General features: G+C 35.7%; 2 protein-coding genes and 1 long non-coding RNA gene across 5 annotated transcripts; 1 reads left to right on the forward strand and 2 right to left on the reverse strand.

Moving 5' to 3' along the window:
• The first annotated feature begins 3,926 nt into the window (after positions 1-3,926).
• Positions 3,927-6,553, forward strand: LOC107793584 (putative prolyl 4-hydroxylase 12). Of its 2 annotated transcripts, none has more exons than XM_016615964.2 (7): positions 3,927-4,105; positions 4,618-4,728; positions 4,965-5,022; positions 5,117-5,206; positions 5,610-5,667; positions 5,790-5,962; positions 6,054-6,553. In XM_016615964.2, the coding sequence occupies exons 1-7, from the start codon at positions 4,035-4,037 to the stop codon at positions 6,402-6,404; spliced, it is 912 nt and encodes a 303-aa protein (XP_016471450.1). In that variant the 5' UTR covers positions 3,927-4,034; the 3' UTR covers positions 6,405-6,553. The 2 variants fall into 2 exon arrangements, with proteins under 2 accessions (XP_016471450.1, XP_016471451.1); XM_016615965.2 differs by having other exon boundaries at positions 4,621-4,728.
• A 1,232-nt stretch (positions 6,554-7,785) lies between these two features.
• LOC107793579 (gibberellin 20-oxidase-like protein) lies at positions 7,786-9,614 on the reverse strand. Its single transcript, XM_016615956.2, has 2 exons — positions 8,914-9,614; positions 7,786-8,523 (listed from the first exon to the last, which is right to left on the reverse strand). The coding sequence occupies exons 1-2, from the start codon at positions 9,267-9,269 to the stop codon at positions 7,920-7,922; spliced, it is 960 nt and encodes a 319-aa protein (XP_016471442.1). The 5' UTR covers positions 9,270-9,614; the 3' UTR covers positions 7,786-7,919.
• Positions 9,615-11,828: 2,214 nt separating this feature from the next.
• On the reverse strand, positions 11,829-16,912 carry LOC107793585 (uncharacterized). Of its 2 annotated transcripts, XR_001649761.2 has the most exons (3): positions 16,761-16,912; positions 15,148-15,344; positions 11,829-12,181 (listed from the first exon to the last, which is right to left on the reverse strand). It is a non-coding gene; the product is annotated as an uncharacterized LOC107793585 (long non-coding RNA). The 2 variants fall into 2 exon arrangements; XR_001649760.2 differs by lacking the exon at positions 16,761-16,912 and having other exon boundaries at positions 15,148-16,754.
• Between the last annotated feature and the right edge of the window lie 2,263 nt (positions 16,913-19,175).

Raw genomic sequence — 19,175 nt, forward strand, 5'->3', positions numbered from 1 at the left:
TATATTTTGAAAACCAAAGATCAGGTGTTTCAAGTTTTCCAGAAGTTTCATGCTCTAGTAGAAAGGGAGACGGGTCGAAAGCTAAAGCGTCTTCGAAGTGACAATGGAGGTGAGTACACTTCAAGGGAATTTGAAGAGTATTGTTCAAGTCATGGGATCAGACATGAAAAGACAGTTCCTGGAACCCCACAGCACAATGGCGTAGCCGAGAGGATGAACCGCACCATTGTGGAGAAGGTGAGAAGCATGCTCAGAATGGCTAAACTGCCTAAGTCATTCTGGGGTGAAGCAGTTCAGACAGCCTGTTACCTGATCAATAGGAGTCCATCAGTTCCGTTGGCGTTTGAAATCCCAGAGAGAGTCTGGACCAACAAGGAGGTGTCCTACTCGCATCTGAAGGTGTTCGGTTGCAGAGCTTTTGCACATGTACCAAAAGAGCAGAGAACAAAGCTGGATGATAAATCTATTCCCTGCATATTTATCGGATATGGAGATGAAGAGTTCGGGTACAGACTGTGGGATCCTGTAAAGAAGAAGGTCATCAGAAGTAGAGATGTAGTCTTCCGAGAAAGTGAAGTTAGAACTGCTGCTGATATGTCAGAAAAGGCGAAGAATGGTATAATTCCTAACTTTGTTACTATTCCTTCTACTTCTAACAATCCCACAAGTGCAGAAAGTACGACCGACGAGGTTGCCGAGCAGGGGGAGCAACCTGGTGAGGTTATTGAGCAGGGGGAGCAACTTGATGAAGGTGTCGAGGAAGTGGAGCACCCCACTCAGGGAGAAGAACAACATCAACCTCTGAGGAGATCAGAGAGGCCAAGGGTAGAGTCACGCAGGTACCCTTCCACAGAGTATGTCCTCATCAGTGATGAGGGGGAGCCAGAAAGTCTTAAGGAGGTGTTGTCCCATCCAGAAAAGAACCAGTGGATGAAAGCTATGCAAGAAGAGATGGAATCTCTCCAGAAAAATGGCACATACAAGCTGGTTGAACTTCCAAAGGGTAAAAGACCACTCAAATGCAAATGGGTCTTTAAACTCAAGAAAGATGGAGATGGCAAGCTGGTCAGATACAAAGCTCGATTGGTGGTTAAAGGCTTCGAACAGAAGAAAGCTAGCCTAGATCTTGAAGTGGAGCAGTTGGATGTGAAAACTGCATTTCTTCATGGAGATTTGGAAGAGGAGATTTATATGGAGCAACCAGAAGGATTTGAAGTAGCTGGAAAGAAACACATGGTGTGCAAATTGAATAAGAGTCTTTATGGATTGAAGCAGGCACCAAGGCAGTGGAAAAGACAAGGGGTTGATAGCAAAGTTGAAAGGAGATCTGTCCAAGTCATTTGATATGAAGGACTTGGGCCCAGCACAACAAATTCTAGGGATGAAGATAGTTCGAGAGAGAACAAGTAGAAAGTTGTGGCTATCTCAGGAGAAGTACATTGAACGTGTACTAGAACGCTTCAACATGAAGAATGCTAAGCCAGTCAGCACACCTCTTGCTGGTCATCTAAAGTTGAGTAAAAAGATGTGTCCTACAACAGTGGAAGAGAAAGGGAACATGGCTAAAGTTCCTTATTCTTCAGCAGTCGGAAGCTTGATGTATGCAATGGTATGTACTAGACCTGATATTGCTCACGCAGTTGGTGTTGTCAGCAGGTTTCTTGAAAATCCTGGAAAGGAACATTGGGAAGCAGTCAAGTGGATACTCAAGTACCTGAGAGGTACCACGGGAGATTGTTTGTGCTTTGGAGGATCTGATCCAATCTTGAAGGGCTATACAGATGCTGATATGGCAGGTGACATTGACAACAGAAAATCCAGTACTGGATATTTGTTTACATTTTCAGGGGAGCTATATCATGGCAGTCTAAGTTGCAAAAGTGCGTTGCACTTTCAACAACTGAAGCAGAGTACATTGCTGCTACAGAAACTGGCAAGGAGATGATATGGCTCAAGCGATTCCTTCAAGAGCTTGGATTGCATCAGAAGGAGTATGTCGTCTATTGTGACAGTCAAAGTGCAATAGACCTTAGCAAGAACTCTATGTACCATGCAAGGACCAAACACATTGATGTGAGATATCATTGGATTCGAGAAATGGTAGATGATGAATCTCTAAAAGTCTTGAAGATTTCTACAAATGAGAATCTCGCAGATATGCTGACCAAGGTGGTACCAAGGAACAAGTTCGAGCTATGCAAAGAACTTGTCGGCATGCATTCAAACTAGAAGACAGTGCTACCTCCTCTGGATGAATGAGACTGGAGGGGGAGATTGATGATGTCCATCTCATTGAAGAAGTATTAGGCATGTGCCTAATAAGAGTTTTCTTTGGTTTGGTAGCCAACCTTGTTGACTTGGTTTGGTTGGTAGCCAACCTTGTTGAATTTCTTTGGTTTGGTAGCCAACTTTGTTGAATTGTGAAAAATGTGTGTAAATTGTCAAATATTGTAGGCTTTAGAGGGTGAAGCTTTGGCTATAAAAGGAGAGCTTCAACTCTCATTTCTTCACACCAACAAAGAGAGAAAGAAAGAGTGAGGTTTCACAGACAAGGTATAAGAAAATAGTCTGTGAGGAAAATAGAGAGTGAGCGATATTGTAGTGAGGTGGGAATATCAAAAGAGGGTTATTTCTTTTGAGTGTTGTAGTGGTCTTTGGAGTATTTACCTCCGACCTACAAAGTGTAAAATTCCTTACTATAGTGATATCAGTTGCTCCTCTCGGGGTCGTGGTTTTTTTCCCTTATTCAGAAGGGTTTTCCACGTAAAAATCTTGGTGTCATTGTTACTCTTTTATTCTTGTTAATTACCGTATCTCGGTGCTACATTATTATTCCGCTTTATTACCGTGAATATTATTTTGGTAAGGGGTTTATTCCCAACAACACCAGCTTCAAACAAAGATACATCATTTCAGGTTTTTTGAGATGCATCTTTTTGCTTCAAGAGAGGATATGTAAGTTCTGCAAAGAAATTCTCCAGACTATATTGGCCATTTATTCTATTATAAAACAATCTTAAGAAAGGTATTTCGTAATGTTACTGAAATTCTCTGGTAAAGTAAGTTATAAAGAGGCTAAATGAAATTATATGTAGCTTTAAGAAAAAAAGATCCGTTTGAAAAGGTGCAATGTCCCCATGTGACCTAGTGGTTGTGAAGTGGATTGAGAATTATGAGCTCTTAAGTTCAAATTTCAGCGGAGGCAAAAATATTAGTTAACTTGTTCTTATATGTTTAAATCTTGGTAGACAAGTTATTCGGTATTGGTGCTAGTCGGAGGTAACAAATACATCGTGACATTAGTTGAGGCAGGGCATACATTTGCAACAAAGGAGCAACCCTCTACCAATAATGTCAACAACAACAAATTCTCTTAAGTCTTACCCTTATGGTGAATGTTGTGGTGCAGTGCGTATCTTAAACTAAAGTATTTAGGGCAAAACAAAAAATTGGCTGATTGGTCGAAACTAACTGCATTCCTTAGCCAAAAAGCATATAAAATATGCATTTTTTTGTGTATATGTGTATTCTATAATTAAAAAAATATATTTTATCGGCTATTAATTTTTAGAGCGGCAACAAATAAATATTTTTCAAGCATAAATAAAAGAATTGGCTGATTAGCCGTAACTAATTGTATTCCTTAGCCAAAAAGCATATAAATATGCATATTTTTTGTGTATTATATAAAAAATATATATTTTATCAGTTATTATTTTTTAGAGCGGCTACAAATAAATATTAATATTCATTAATCATAGCATTATGACATGCGTTATTTTTATGAACTTGCAATTTGTTTTCAACTATTTGAGAAAATTAGAAACCAAAACAGAGGAGAGATTATGGTTTCTCCCAAAAAATAAGGGAAAAGAAATTAAGTCTAAAGTTTAGGCTGTTACTGGCAGCTTGCTATATAGTCATCATTTTGCCACGTATTGAAGGCTGCACGGAGTTTCATGGAGTGATTTAGCGAACTCTGCGTTTCCCCCAAAAAAGAAAGCCCTCACTTTCCCATTTTCTCTGGTTCAGCAATGGCGAGCTTTCTTTGGGTTTTTATCTTCTTGGCTTTGGGGATCAATTCCCAGCTTCTTTTCGCCCAAAAGTCAGTCATAAATTATTCTACTTTTCCTGCATTTTTAGCTCATTATCTTTGATTTCTCTTCTTCTTTAATAATTACTTTCATTATTCTGAACACAAACCTCTCCTGATCTGAATTATGATATAGCATTATCTTTCTTTTTTTCCCTTTGGGTATTCGTAGTTATTCATGTATTTAAGGTTACTTAGCATGTTGTATATTTAATAATTATAACGTAGTCGCACTTGAATCCAAGCCCAGATTCCTATGGGGTTCTGAACAAAATCTATGGGTCTATCAAAAATACTGATTTTTATTATGGGGAGTTTGGAAAAGAACCTGATTTATCATATTATCCTGTACTTGTGGTTTTGCGAGAGAGAAAACAATTTTCGACTGTACGGTAGAAGGTGTATTAATTGCTCAGTTAGTTGTAAGCTGCAAAAGCTTAAATTTAAGAAGAATTGTAATAAGCACAAGTTTTGTTGTGATTTTCGTAAATGGTGCTTTATATGATTACGACAATTTGTTTCAGAAGCCGAAAAGAATTGAGGGGCAAGGAGGTAAATGGGGATGACATTGTAAAGTTGGGCCATTCAAATAGATTTGATCCCTCACAAGTCGTTCAGCTCTCGTGGCGACCAAGGTCAGGTAGTCCATTCAATCATTAACCTTGTTGCTTCTTCAATGTGTTGTGGCATGCAAAGAAATTTCACGAGCTCAAAATTCTGGGGTATAATTGATTACACCCCAAAAGAAGAAGAGTTTTCTTTGTTACGTTGGTGTATTGAAAGCATGTTTGTTTGGCGTCCTGGTTTTTTTATGAGATTACTTGAATAATTCTCTGTATGGAGGAATAATGAACATTTTTTCTTGAAATAGGGTCTTCTTGTATAGAGACTTTCTCTCAGCAGAAGAGACTGATCACTTAATCTCCTTGGTAAATCAGTGCCTCACAACTTGTAGTGCAATTCTTTTTTGGCTTAGAAAGTTCTTTTTCTAAAATGTATGTTGATGCGGTCGCATTTGTGTAGGTGCATGGCAAGAGAAATAGCTCCACAAGCGATAACGCTTCATTGGATGCAGAGAAGTTCCCAACCATGGGTATTCCCTTAGATGCGGAGGTAAGTTCTTTGTTATCTACACGGTGCCTTATATGAACAAATGTTTCTTCGGAGCATACATGTGACATTTGTATTTTAGACCATCTCTCTACACCTAAAATACACTATTTTATGTGGAAAGCTTTAACCTTGTAAACTGAAGATATTAGTTATAATGCATTAGTGTTTTATAAATACTGCTTACCATGATAGTGGACGGGCACGCTCACCAGCTTTGCTGGCAGAGAAAGCAACTCATGTTGATTTAAACTCCGTACTCATAACATGTAAAAATGCAAGGTGAGGCTGCCTGCATAAGAACCAATGTGGTCGGCTCTTCCCCCGATCCCGCACGTAGAGGGAGCTTATTACATCAGCCCTTGAACTTAGTACTTATAACATGTTCCTTGACACCATTCTGTAGGATCCTACTTCCTCAAGGATTGAAGAAAGGATCTCGGCTTGGACCTTTCTGCCTAAAGGTATTTTCTATTACCAGACAAATTAAGTTCCATTTTTTTCTTTCTAGGTACCCCTCCTATTAAAGGTTTTTGAGTCTACCTTCTCTGTGTTCTGTGACTGACACAATCATCCTTGCCTTTAGGAAACAGCAGGCCGTTGCATGTTCAGCGTTCTGGGCGTGAGAATTTAAAGGGGAATTATGGTTATTTTGACGGGAACTCCGCACTTAAATCCAAAGAACCATTAATGGCAACTGTCATTTTGTACCTATCAAATGTGACGCAAGGTGGTCAGATCCTCTTCCCTGAGTCGAAGGTAAAAGAGAGTGCTTTGTTGTTCTTATTTTCATAATGTCATCTTTGCTGTTTGTGCTTTTAATCTGATTTATTAAAACTCATTGGTGCAGAATAAGATTTTCTCCGACTGTATGAAGAGTAGTGACACCTTGAAACCAACGAAAGGAAATGCAATCCTGTTCTTCAATGCCCACCTTGATGCATCTCCTGACAGGAGGAGTTCCCATGCAAGATGCCCTGTTATTGAGGGTGAAATGTGGTATGCAATCAAATTCTTTTATCTGAGAAGTACTACTGTGCAAAAGGATCCACTGCAATCAGATGATGACACCAATTGTACAGATGAAGATGATAACTGTGCTCAATGGGCTGCTACTGGAGAGTGTGAAAGAAATGCTGTTTTTATGGTTGGTTCTCCTGATTATTATGGTACATGTAGGAAAAGTTGTAACGCATGCTAATTCTTCATGTAATTTTATATGTACCTTTACTGGTTTTGTTTTTGACAAAAAACTTCTGATTATATTGTCAGGACTAACTCTTTTCTGTTTTCTTTTTGCCAACTATTGTGTAAACATGGCATACAAATAGACTATTGGCGCTTTGCTGCTGAATCTTAAACCTTAAATTACAGAAAATTTGGCGGCGATAAATCTTGCTCTTTTCCCCTGCAATGATCATTGACATTCTCTCATTTCTAATAACAAGTCCCTTAACTCGGGTGGCAATTTGAGCCCAAATCTATTTGATCCACCCAAGTTGTCCAAGGTTGGGTCGGTGATTGACCCACCTATTTGTTGAATTTTAGTCAATTTTGGCCCAACTCATCGCACATCATTTAAAGTTGGATTGATTTTTAGTCCACATTGATCTAAAAGTAACTTTGATAAAGTAAATACTTTGTTTTTGTTTTATATGTTATATATGATGATAACAAAAGAAAAAAAAAAGTCTTATTTGAGAATTAAATAATTCATAAGAAAACAACACACGCTTGATAAGAGTTGGACAAGTTGGATTATGACCCAAAATTTAACATATCCCGACCTAGTCCATCTTAGCCCAAGTAACTTTTGGACGGGTCAACCTGCCCAAAATCAGCCAAATCCGCCCATTTAACACCCTTGCCCTTAGAAAATAAGAAGTCCCTTAGGTGCCAACGAACTAATAAAAAAAAAGTCCCTTGCTGCCAATGAACTTATTAAATAAAATAAAAAGTCTCTTATCTGAATGAGGAGACAATTTTGCCTAAATCCCTTGGTTGACTAATTATATTCCCAATCATTTGGTGTTCTGGTAGGCTTTTTTTTTCTTTTTCTTTTCTCTTCCAAGTTTAGATGTTTCATTTCCAGCTAAGTTGATAAGGCCTTTTTCCTTTTAAATAACCTCCATTAGAATATGCATTCAGGATGTCTTTGGTGACCTCTAGATAGTGCAAAAGGTCAAACTTAAACCAGTTGTCACCAGGCAGAGTGGAAGCAAACTCATATGCCGCAAAATTGGGGAAAGAAAAAAGAAGAAAAATACCATACATTAGATAGAATTCAAAATTTTAGATTTTTGTGGCAGAGTTATCGGTACCTATGCCAGGATGTAGTAAGTATGCAGGAAAAAAATTATATACCTATGCTACGAAGTAGTAAGCATACAACAACAACAAAAAAAATCCAGTATATTCCCACAAGTGGGGTTGCGAGGATAGTGTGTACGCAGACCTTACTCTTACCTAATGAAAGTAGAGAGATTGTTTCCAAATAGTAAGCATGCAGTAAAAAATATAAAATACACGCAAGTTACACCGAACAATACTTGAAAAAAAGAGAGTAAATAATAACTTGAGGCTTTGAGGAGGAGAAGGACAAATTCAGCTGCCAATATAGTAAAAATGTTTTTTACCTCACTTATCAAAATAAAATATTGTTATCACCTGGAGACACATCAATGGGAAGAAGAGAATGCTATAATAAAGATAGTAATTATTTACCTGCGAAATGTTTTACTGTGAAACCAACTTTCTCAAACTTGCCTTTCTCATTGCTTTCTCTAAACTTCAAATAATCAGCACAAACAAAAGGCTTATAGACCCTCAAATTTTCACTACGAACAATCTCTTTCGGGGCAACAATCAGTTTCTCATCTTCAAAACACCAAAAGAAAGCGATGGAAAATCGACTTACAGGCTCTTTTAGGACAACTCTGTGCTCAGATGATCTCAATTTCCCATTACTCCAAGCCTGCAAAAGATCACCAACATTCACAACAAGAGTGTCTTGACAAGGATCAATATCCATCCACTTGCCTTCTTTGGATCTAACTTGAAGACCACCAACTTCATCTTGATACACTATTGTTATGCAGCTCATATCAGTGTGCATGCCTAGCCCTTCAACTTCTTCTTCCTCTTGTACATTTGTCGTGAATTCGGGTGGAGTGTAGTTGTTTACTCTTAGATAGCCATGACAATTCTTGAATTCAGATGCAAATTTCTGCTCAAATTCAGGGCCTAAGCTCATCAGTATGACCTCAACAATGCTTTTGGACAGTTTCTCCATTTTGCTCCCATACTCCTCCATTGCATGACTAGGGGACATAAGAAAACAATGAAAGCTAAATTGTTGCCAGAGAAACAAACCATGTGACAAATGATCTTAAAGTAGTTTGTGATGTATTCAAGAGAAGAAAAAGATTCTTCTGGACCATAAAGCACAATAAATAAAAATGTAGCGTTAAGTGCATTTTATGGTGTGGCCTAGCGGTCAATAAAGCAGAGGAAAACCAAGGGTCCAATCCAAGCAGAGACAGACCCATCTGCCACAACTTTAATGGAAAAAGTTACTCGGTACTGTGCTAGTGAAAGATAGCAGGTATCGGATGAATAGTCGAGATGCATGTCAGCTAGCCTAGCACCACATTATAAACAAAATAAAATAAAATAAAAGATGTAGTATTAAGTTATTTTTTTTGTTTTACCTGAACTCGTGAATTGGCTGGTTGATCAGTGCTTGGCAAGTGCTTTGCACAGAGGCAAAGAAGTCAGGTCCAGAAACCCTCAGGCTCTCAAAGAAAGGGGATGCAATGAAATGGGGAGTGTAGGTTCTTATATTTGATAAGGGTCCAGCTTTCAGCTTTACATCAGAAGGAAAACTGAAAATCTGGTTAGAAACGAAATGAAGTTGTCTACATAAATCTTTGGGAATTCCATGGTTGCGGATGTGAAAGAAACCCCATTCTTTACAAGCTAAAGAAAGGGACTTAAGGGAAGATGAACTAAAAGGCCTCGAGATATCGAAAATGGGAAGTTTCACAGAATTCTGAGATTCAGACATGCTCAACAAGTAATGATCAGCAGATCGATATATTAGTTTCTTCAGTTGGAAAGAGTACCAGGACTAAGGTTTAACCTTACAAAAGAAATGGATGCATCCTTCAGTTAACTGTGTAGATAAACTTATGTAGTAGAATGAGTCACAAGAATCGCAATTAGGACAAAATAGATGTGAAAACTCCAGAGAAATGAAAATAAATAATTGTGCAGGATATAAAGAATGTTCACTTGAACTAAAAATTAGTACTAATATAAATTGCAAGCTACTAAGGACATCCACCAATTTATTAAGGTTTGACAATTTCTGTTTAGAGTTTGCCGACTTTTCTTCCCACTCCCTACAGCTCTCCTTTATTTTAACAAGGTCAATGAAAGTAGAGAATGAATTTAAGACGCTGTAAGCAATTAGGCAGCAGCGGGCACAAATGATGGAGGTGTGCTGGTCAAAACGGTTGTGCTGCTGGTTCTTAGAACGTATATCAAATCAAATAATTTAATCTAAAGAGTTATGTATAAATTAAAATAAGAACATTTTATTGGTTAACAGAGTATATTTATTAGTTTGGTAGGTTTTTCCGTGCTTTTAGAAACCCTATTTATAGATGTGAAGACTTGAGCAGGGGAGTCAAATGTTTCAGCCTCTCTCTATTTGTCGCTACTGCTTTTGACCTTGTTAATTTTTATAATATGGAGCGGACTCTGCAGTAAAACTTTTGGATGGGAGAGGGGCGCAAGTCTAATTCTACTGATTTGGCTTATTCTCTTACGTTCGTAAAAATTGTACGGGCTCCCCTATTTGGTCGCCCACATTTAACCTATACCCATTTCTTTAAAACTTTTAACTTATACCTACTTTTTAAACAACTCCAGGCCCCTTTCTCCTCGTCGAAGTTATATTCGCCTCTTCTTTCTCAAACTTCTCCTTCACCCTTTTCTGCAAGAAATCTATTACGGCTATGTATATAACTTGTATTCACACAACGTTTTTATCTAGGATTTCGTTTTCAAGAAATTAATAATCATTTTTAGAAAGAGCCTCTAGTACTTGGGATTTTTCCAACATAATTTGTGGAGAAACTTATTGTTATAGCCAGAAGCATAATTAAAGCAAGTAGAAAGCTAACCTTGTATATGTGAATTATATGTTTCTGTGTTCAGAAGAAAAAAAAATTTGTGTTGTCTGAATGTATAATAGAACTGTATAATGTATTTTCGAATATCAGTTGCTTAGCAATAAAAATGGCTCAGCAAAGCTGAGTGTGAGTTAGACGAAATGAGGTTGCTGCATTTAAAGCGGCCGATAACATAAAAAGCTGATTTTTCCAGAAAAAATTTCAGCTCTAATTACAAACAAAAATTTCAGCTCTAGAGCTGAAGCTTACAAACAAAAACTTCAGCTCCAGTTACAAACAAAAACTTCAGCTCTAGAGCTGAAGTTCGACAGTTACAAAACAAAAACTTCAGCTTTAGAGCTGAAGCTTACAAACAAAAACTTCAGCTTTAGAGCTGAAGCTTACAAACAAAAACTTCAGCTCCAGTTACAAACAAAAACTTCAGCTCTAGAGCTGAAGTTCGACAGTTACAAAACAAAAACTTCAGCAGCTGAAGTTCGCCAGTTACAAACAAAAACTTCAGCTCTAGAGCTGAAGTTCGCCAGTTACAAAACAAAAACTTCAGCTCTAGAGCTGAACTTCAAGCCCGGCTACTAGAATGCTGAAGTTTTGCTTGATTGCCTTTGCTACTTCAGCCCCGTATGCTGAAGTTATACGAAAAAGCGGTACGGTTGCAATTTTTTTTTGCAAAATGGGCACAAGTTAAAACGTGACACAAAAAGCGGGTATAGATGCAAATGCCCCCTACATTCATTACTCTGACAATTAAGCAAAGCATAATTTATATGCAACCGAGGACATTGTGCCTATTATTAAATTTAAAACCTAAAAGACTTGAAAGAGAAATAGGAAAAAACAAAAAGAGCTGGTCCTGGTAGCTCCCTTCCTTACCCTTGAAAGTTGGGGATTGGTCATGCATGATGACACATTCTATATTTATTCCTTTACTCCAGCAAGGAAACATGATTGACTTCGGTGGCATAATTTTTCAGGAAAATGATACTATAATCGTTCTCAAAATAATAACAAAAAAATATATATTTTTTGTGTATATATACATTATTTATGTTATATACAAAAAATATACAAATTTTATATATTTTTGCGACTATCGAATGTAAATAATTTCTGCCGCGAGCTAAAGTAATCTTTGCCCTAATTTTTTCTAAGATTTACATATATTTTGATCATATCCAAAGTTTCTGCATCTTCAGAGGAAAATAGAGACCATTTTTTCTGGCAACTTATCAAGGAACTGAGGCACTTAATAGAAGGGGCGGAGCTAGATTGCCACCAACGGTTCGGCCGAACTCAGTAACTTTGATTCAAACCTTGTATTTGTCTTAAAAAATCCATTAAATATGTATAAATTATTAATTTAGAACTTAGTAATTTAAAACGATTCGAATTCCGAACCCATAAGCTTGAAATCCTAATTCCGCCTCTGCTTAATAGACAAATATGCTTTTGTAAATGACACTTCACATATGACAAGTAAGACAATAACATGCTAAAGGCATGCAAAATCTGTAATTGGGCGCCCATCCAACACCACTTGCTTTCCTCATTATTTTCTTCTCTTTCTACTTACCAAAAAGCACATATTTCTGGAATCACATGTTCAGGTTAAAGCCGAAGAAATTACATAGATTAGAAGACTATAGACTAGTTGTGCAATGTTACAAAAAATGCAGTGACTTGAACTTGAATCTTCTTTTTGGCTTTATTACTGCTAACAGCAGAAGATAGGGCTTCGGTCTTCCAATCTTCATTCGAGTTGCTTATCTGAGGTCCTCTACAACTGCAAAAGGAAGGTAAAATGATTATATGCATTTGAATACTCTATTACATGAAAGCATTTTTCTTAAATATAGATCACTTGTCAATTTTATATTGCCTTTCTGCATGCCAATCTTTTTAACAAGTAAAGTAATCATTTTTCTACATAAAGGGGATAAAGTGAAATCAGTTGCAATGTGAAGTGAGATTTAAGTGTAAATTACACTCTCATTTTTAGAAATACATGCAAGTGAATAGTTTTGTCAAATACACAAATGCTCCAAGATCATAGTTTTAATGACACCAGCGGCAGCTATCCAAACGGAAATAAAGAAAAACCATATAAAATTAAAGAAAACCACTAAACCCTGGCAGCTGAACCCAGAAAGATTCCAATCTGCTTAGGTAAGAGAACAAGAAAAATACTGGACATACGAAAGCTAGCTAAATTACTTTTGGCCGTAAGTGAGCTGAAGTAGCAAACAAATCCAAGCCAATTGGGGTTTTGTGATACTTTACGTTTCTCATTTTTGCTCCATAGATCGTTACTTTCCATGGATGAAATTTAATAGACACCAAAATTCAGATATTGAACTTCAACAAGCCTCCAACTGTCCACAGATCTATGCTTAATGGACTTTTCTGTTGAAGACAAAATTACCTTGTGATGCATGCAACACTTGCAGCTATGGACAATTCCCATCTGGTATACACATGGCAATTAGTGTATTATATTACTGGGTATGGGACTATATCGAGTTGAGTGAATCATCTCATCTAAAAGTTTAAACTATTAGAAAGAGAATTGAAAAATGAATATCTTTCGTCACTTTCATTCAATAGGCTTTTCCTTTTTATACCTTACTTACCTCGACAGTTATTTATTTGTTTATTTAGGTCAACAACGTGCCCCCTTCACAAGGCCTGTTTTTTTAATTTATGTGGACCAACCACGTGAAGTATTTCGTCGATGGGTGGTGGTAAGACTCGAGTTCTTGACCTACTCTGATCTGATATCATATTTGCCTGAACCGCCATCTAAAAGCCCAAAGTGTTGTTAAGGGATATATCATTTATTCAGGTCCTCAATAATGTCCCCACTTGAAAGTTAAGAGTAAGCAGCGTTTTCTGTCCCCAAATTGCCATTAAATATCCATAAATCCAACAAAGATGCATGCATCTTACACCCAAGTCCATGTGACATTATACAGGATAGTGGCTATAAATTATAAGAAACAGCATTGAGAAGCATCAAGGACTAAACCTGCAGCAATTATTGAACTTATCTGACAGTCATCAGAAACTCCCACCCCAAGTTGGAAAGTTACTACTTACTAGTGCATCTAACTAGTAATCCAATTTTGAAGTCACTATTCTAAGCAGCAGCTTCTATGAAAGTTCCTTCACAAAAAATTGAGCATACATATTACATTATACAGGATAGTGACTATAATTTATAAGGAGCAGCATTGAGAAGCCTCAAGGACTAAACCTGCAGCAATTTTTGAACTTATCTGACAGTCATCACTCATCAGAAACTCCCCACCCAAGTTGGAAAGTTACTGTAACAGTGTAACAGCCCAGCCTGTTAGTGATATTGTCCGTTGTGAGCCTAGGCCCTCACGGATTTAAAACGCACCACTAGGGTCTAAGTCTTGTTAGCCTATATACCCAGCATCCCTCTTGTGTTTTGCCGATGTGGGACTTTGTCTAAAGGGGTATTACAGGTACTAGTGCATCTAACTAGTAATCCAATTTTGAAGTCACTATTCTAAGCAGCAGCTTCTGTGAAAGTTCCCTTTACAAAAAGTTGAGCATGCATATTACATTGATCGAATTACCTATCGCAGACAAGGATCGAGCAAACATTACTCTGTAAACCAGATACCCCTCCACGTCAAATTTCCAAAGCACGTCTTTTTACTTGATTTTCATTCACAATAACAACCATAATTTTAGCTTTATAAACTGGGAATCTAGGTACTCGGAAAACAATTACTCATGGATAAGCCAATAAAACACCATGGTAATATAACACCTAACCCTTGACAATATCTATGAGCAAACAAAACAATTGCACCCCTCCACTTTTGTTTCATTAAGATTGCGAATTTCTGAATGGGTTAATATTTTTGAATCATAAATGACTAATCAGCAACTGAGAATATTTTGCTGGACCTACCACTTTAGACTAACAATGTTAGTTTACACCCTGAGCAAGATTGATCAAGCCTCTGAAAATCTTGTTCCTTTCTTTCCAAAAAGTAAATCTTGTTGGAAACTTATATTAGAGCCTTATAAAAGCATTCAAGTCATAGACCAACATGTGTTGGCACTTGGCAGATAGTGGTGTAGCCAAGTGTATTGAAGGCTTCGTCGAAAAGTTACACTGTGCAAATAGGGCAACAACAATTTTTGTATATATGTATAATAAATGTTGAATCCACTTGATAGCTAAGTACCTTCACACACTGTGCAAGTTTTGCATTTTTTTAGTCCCCTTGTTACAATTCCTTGTTCCACCACTGTTGGCAAAGCCAAGGATTACAACTAGACTCGATTCCAAACATCCCCAAAGTACTAAAAAAAAGTCTCTCTTTCCCAAGCAAAAACCTGAGGCATTGATCTTTACGAAATAAACTAACCATTATGTCTACAAGAACAGATGCTTTCATGTCAGCTCCATCCATAGGCATAAACACTTACGGAAACAGCAATTGGAATTGAAAAACTCTTCTTTCACAGTGAACGAAACCTTCACTATTTGCCCAAAACAGTATTTAAAAAAAAGCTCAATTTTTCATAGAAAACCAATCTGTTTTGCGTTCAAGCTTGTAACTTACTTTATCAACGACAAAGAATAAGCTTTTCCAATAGTGTATAGCTAATAATTACCAAAAAAACTAACATTATAACGAACGAAGTAGTTAAAAAGAGCTGTCGACATCAAATTTCAAGAAGTTATAATCATAGGATCAGAATCCGAACCGGAGCTGAGCTTTGGGGGATATTCCGAAGAAGAATTAGGGTTGTTGATAGAGCAAGATGACTTAAAAGCTTCAATATGAGACTGGCATTTCAAATAGTCGCCTTTATTTTCTTCCAAACATTTCTTCAGAGCCTCCACATCGCATGCTTTCTTCTTCACACTCTTGTTTTCCTTCTCCGTTTTCCCCTCCGTTTTTCTTTGTATTTCCACAAAAAGATTTGGAATAAAAAGAAAAAATAAAAAGGTTTATACTCCAGGAAAAAGAAAAGAAAAAAGGATGGACAATTGGACTGGACTCCTCTTTGGAATGGGGGGCAAGTGCACAAATACCCATTCCTAGGGATGCTATTTAGAGATTAATTCGTGCTTATTTTCTCCTGAAATTTTAAATTAAAAATCTTAACTTCATGACGATTCTGTCCTGACGATTTGAACTGAAAAACTAATTCATAATGCATTGGCTTATTCCTAAATAACAGCCTTTTACAGTGGCTACCTGATGTCATTTATACTTGGAATGTGTTGGACTGAACCTTTGATGTAATTCGGAACCAGCGCTAAAAATTTAGAGCAAAATACAAAATTGACCCATCGATCGAAATTAATTGCATTCATTAGTCAAAATATATAAAATATAGTATATTTTTTTGTATATATTTCGATCGATTGCTCAATTTTATATTTTAAAAATATAAATTTCTCAAAAATTTAAAAGAGCCCTTCATTTAAGAACTTCGTAATGAGATTACACTAGACAAAATACATAGTTTACCCATTGACCTTACACTCAAATCCCTGTTATACACCTCTCTATCACGAGCAACATTTTAAACACCCGACCTTTTAGAAGTGTGTCAATGACACACCACTTCTATGTTTGACCATTTTTTCTAAATATGTGTGTATCACGCATGAATAAGGTTGTGACACGTGTCACTAACATAAAAGTAGAAAAATAAAAAGAATTCATCCAAGTTTTATTTAAAAAATAAAGAAAAAGAAAATGACTGCCCACCCAACTCAGTGGATTCTCCACTCCGGCCACCAATGTTGAGAGCAATCTTTGTATAATAATTTAACATTTTTCTACAAATGCACCAGATTTCAATTCCACAAATTCATTAGGTTTTAAATTATGGCTACAAAAGAATTTTATTTTTTTAGAAAAACTAAATTAGCTGTCTGCTCCCCCATCTCTCCGGCAGATCATCGCAGGTGACCACCCCACCACCATAGCTGGCACCACTCATCATATCACCTCCACATCCATTGAACCGACAACTTAAAATTATAATACGATTTTTTTTACACTGGTTCGAATTTTGACAAACCCAGCAGCTGATTCAAAAATCCAAGAATAACTTTAAAATCAATTTCACAATAGCAACAAAAATTTAATTTAGTAAACAAGCTCAACAATTCGGTCCAAACAATTTCCAACATTATTGCTAGATTTCTCCGCCCAAACACCAATTCGAAAACTCAAGAAACCCCCAACAATGGAGGTTCGAAACTTTCTCCTCCCAAATGACGATTTAAAAATTCGACACTGCCCCAAATCGTCCAAATTTCTGAATGGAAAAGGAAAAGATAGAGAAGATGACTAAATTACCTTATTTGATTGGATTTTATCTTCTTTATGGTGAAGTTGTCCGCGAATTCAGATCAGATGGTCTTTTCCTTTTCTTCTCTTGTTTTTTCTTTATTTTTATGTTTGTTTTTTAAAATAATTTCCATTTTGGTTTAATTTTTGACAGATGGCACTTAAATAAGATTTTGGACAAAAGATTTACCTTTCTCACGCTCTTATTTTTTGTGTTAAACACGCACATGCTAGCTAAGCAAAATGGTGTGTCATTGACACACTTCTAAAAGGTTGGGTGTATAAAAGGTTGCCCGTGGTAGAGAAGTGTGTAACAGGGATTTGGGTGGAAGGTCAATGGGTAAATTATGTATTTTGCCATTATACTACGAGAAATACTTACTGATCATTGTACCAAATTAAATAATATTACTATCTGAGTTACATATTAAACAAAAATATATACAATATCATTTAATTATGTTTAATCGATATAAAAAGTGCATATCTTGTTTTCATTAGTTTGACGCAAATATGAATTTCGTACATTTTTTGTGGTTTTACCCTCTCAATACCAAAATGCACTTGAAAGTTCAATATTCCATAAGTAATGAAATGGATTAAATCCATGAATCCATTCTACTCATTTTAACTAAAAATATAATAGAGTGTAAAATCTCTAATATATTACTCCATCTGTTTCAATTTATGTGAAACCGGCCATGGAGTTTAAGAAAAGAGAGAAGACTTTTGAATTTGTGGTGTAAAATGAGGCACAATATTTTGTGTGGCTATAAATCATTGCATAAATGTAATTGTTTCCAAATAAGAAAAGAGGTCATTCTTTTTGGCACGAACTAAAAAGGAAATATATTCATATAAATTGAAACGGAGGGATTAATAATTTAAAATAATTACCGACAGTAGCAATTATCTATATCTATACTATATTAAAAGCACGAAACCCTTGTTGAAATGTCGTTCGCCTTCTTTACCCTTTAAAAATAGGTTTTATATTGGACAAAATTGTAATTATGATTTAATTATTTTTCTAGTATTTAGGAATTTCAAATCAACTAAAATATTAGTTTTTTTTTTGGTAGGAAAGATAAGTAACATAAATTAAAACATGTGTACAGGGTTTTGATGCTCATGCATCATATTACAAGTGCTAGTGTTAGCTATATTATTAGGTATAATATCCGTACATGCATAACTATGTGAGGTATCGCCTCTAGTAATGTCAACGATCCTCCAAAGTAGTATGGACTGCATTTTTACTAGATATTAAATCTTTTCTTATTTGAAGTATGTAAAATTTCTAATATTTAGGAACTTAATTTACCTAAAGAAATTTATATCTTTAGAATTCTGATCCTAACTAAATAAATATCCAAGAGCAGACACTATCCATGTATTTTCATTCTTCCTAATTTTTCTTTTAATAAGAATATTAATTTTATATCATTAAATTCGTATTCGGATTAAATAGACTATCCAACATCGAATGTTAGGTTCATGCATGTATTTTCATACTCTCTTCCTATTTTTTTTTAATAACTATAACAAAAATTATTATTGTTATTAATATTACTAGAATATTAAAAGTACACTGATCAATAATTCGAACAAATTACTAACAAGATATTTAAGAATACAATAGAAAGAGAGAATGACAAAGGAAGAAAAGTGATTGATTAGAGGCAATAACACTAATGATTTTACAAACACAAATCTCCAAAAGTGAAAATCACGTCGATCTTTTTTTACGTTTTGATAATTATTTTTTTATGCTTTAATTCTCATTCGATAAAATTATAATGACAATTAAATATTTAAATTATGGATGAGCTAATATGAAGAACTTGACGCAATACACACGTGCAACGCAGGCACACTAAAGCAAATTTCATTTAAATAAAGTGAATACATGTATTATGCAGCATAGAATAATGTCCTTCGTGATACTTTAGAATTACTAAATACAAATTACTACTATTACTTTTATTCGGTGCTAAAAAAAATAATGTATCCTTATATAAAATGAAATGGAGGAATATTACTTCAGTAAACAAACGTCTTAAGATTTACAAACAAAAAAAACTACTAGGTCTAGCGGTATATATATTTTTTATTTTACATTATGACTGTTATGAAATAAAAGCAATTTAGTAAAGCATGAACAAGAAATAAAAGCAATTTAGTAAAGTATGAACAAGAAATAAAAGCAACTTAGTAAAACATGAACAAGAATAGAGATAGAGAGAAGGAAGAGATTTTCTTCTTCAATTGTGTGTATTTTCCTATCTATTACAAAGCCTTTATATAGGCATGAAAAGTGAAGAAAATATGTCATGGAATATGTCATTGAACATAGAAAATATGTTATTGAATATGTCATTAACCATTTGAGAGAAAGATCATAGAGGAAGATAGACATCCACC

Source organism: Nicotiana tabacum, chromosome 6, assembly GCF_000715075.1.
Source record: "Nicotiana tabacum cultivar K326 chromosome 6, ASM71507v2, whole genome shotgun sequence".
Taxonomy (NCBI): Eukaryota; Viridiplantae; Streptophyta; class Magnoliopsida; order Solanales; family Solanaceae; genus Nicotiana; species Nicotiana tabacum.

Coding starts and splice junctions, on each gene's coding strand:
- LOC107793579 (XM_016615956.2), bottom strand. CDS start 9,269: ATGTCTGAATCTCAGAATTCTGTGAAACTTCCCATTTTCGATATCTCG. Junction 8,524..8,913: donor CAGCCAATTCACGAGTTCAG/GTAAAACAAAAA, acceptor TATGTCCCCTAG/TCATGCAATGGAGGAGTATG.
- LOC107793584 (XM_016615964.2), top strand. CDS start 4,035: ATGGCGAGCTTTCTTTGGGTTTTTATCTTCTTGGCTTTGGGGATCAAT. Junction 4,106..4,617: donor CAGCTTCTTTTCGCCCAAAA/GTCAGTCATAAA, acceptor AATTTGTTTCAG/AAGCCGAAAAGAATTGAGGG. Junction 5,668..5,789: donor TTGGACCTTTCTGCCTAAAG/GTATTTTCTATT, acceptor CCTTGCCTTTAG/GAAACAGCAGGCCGTTGCAT.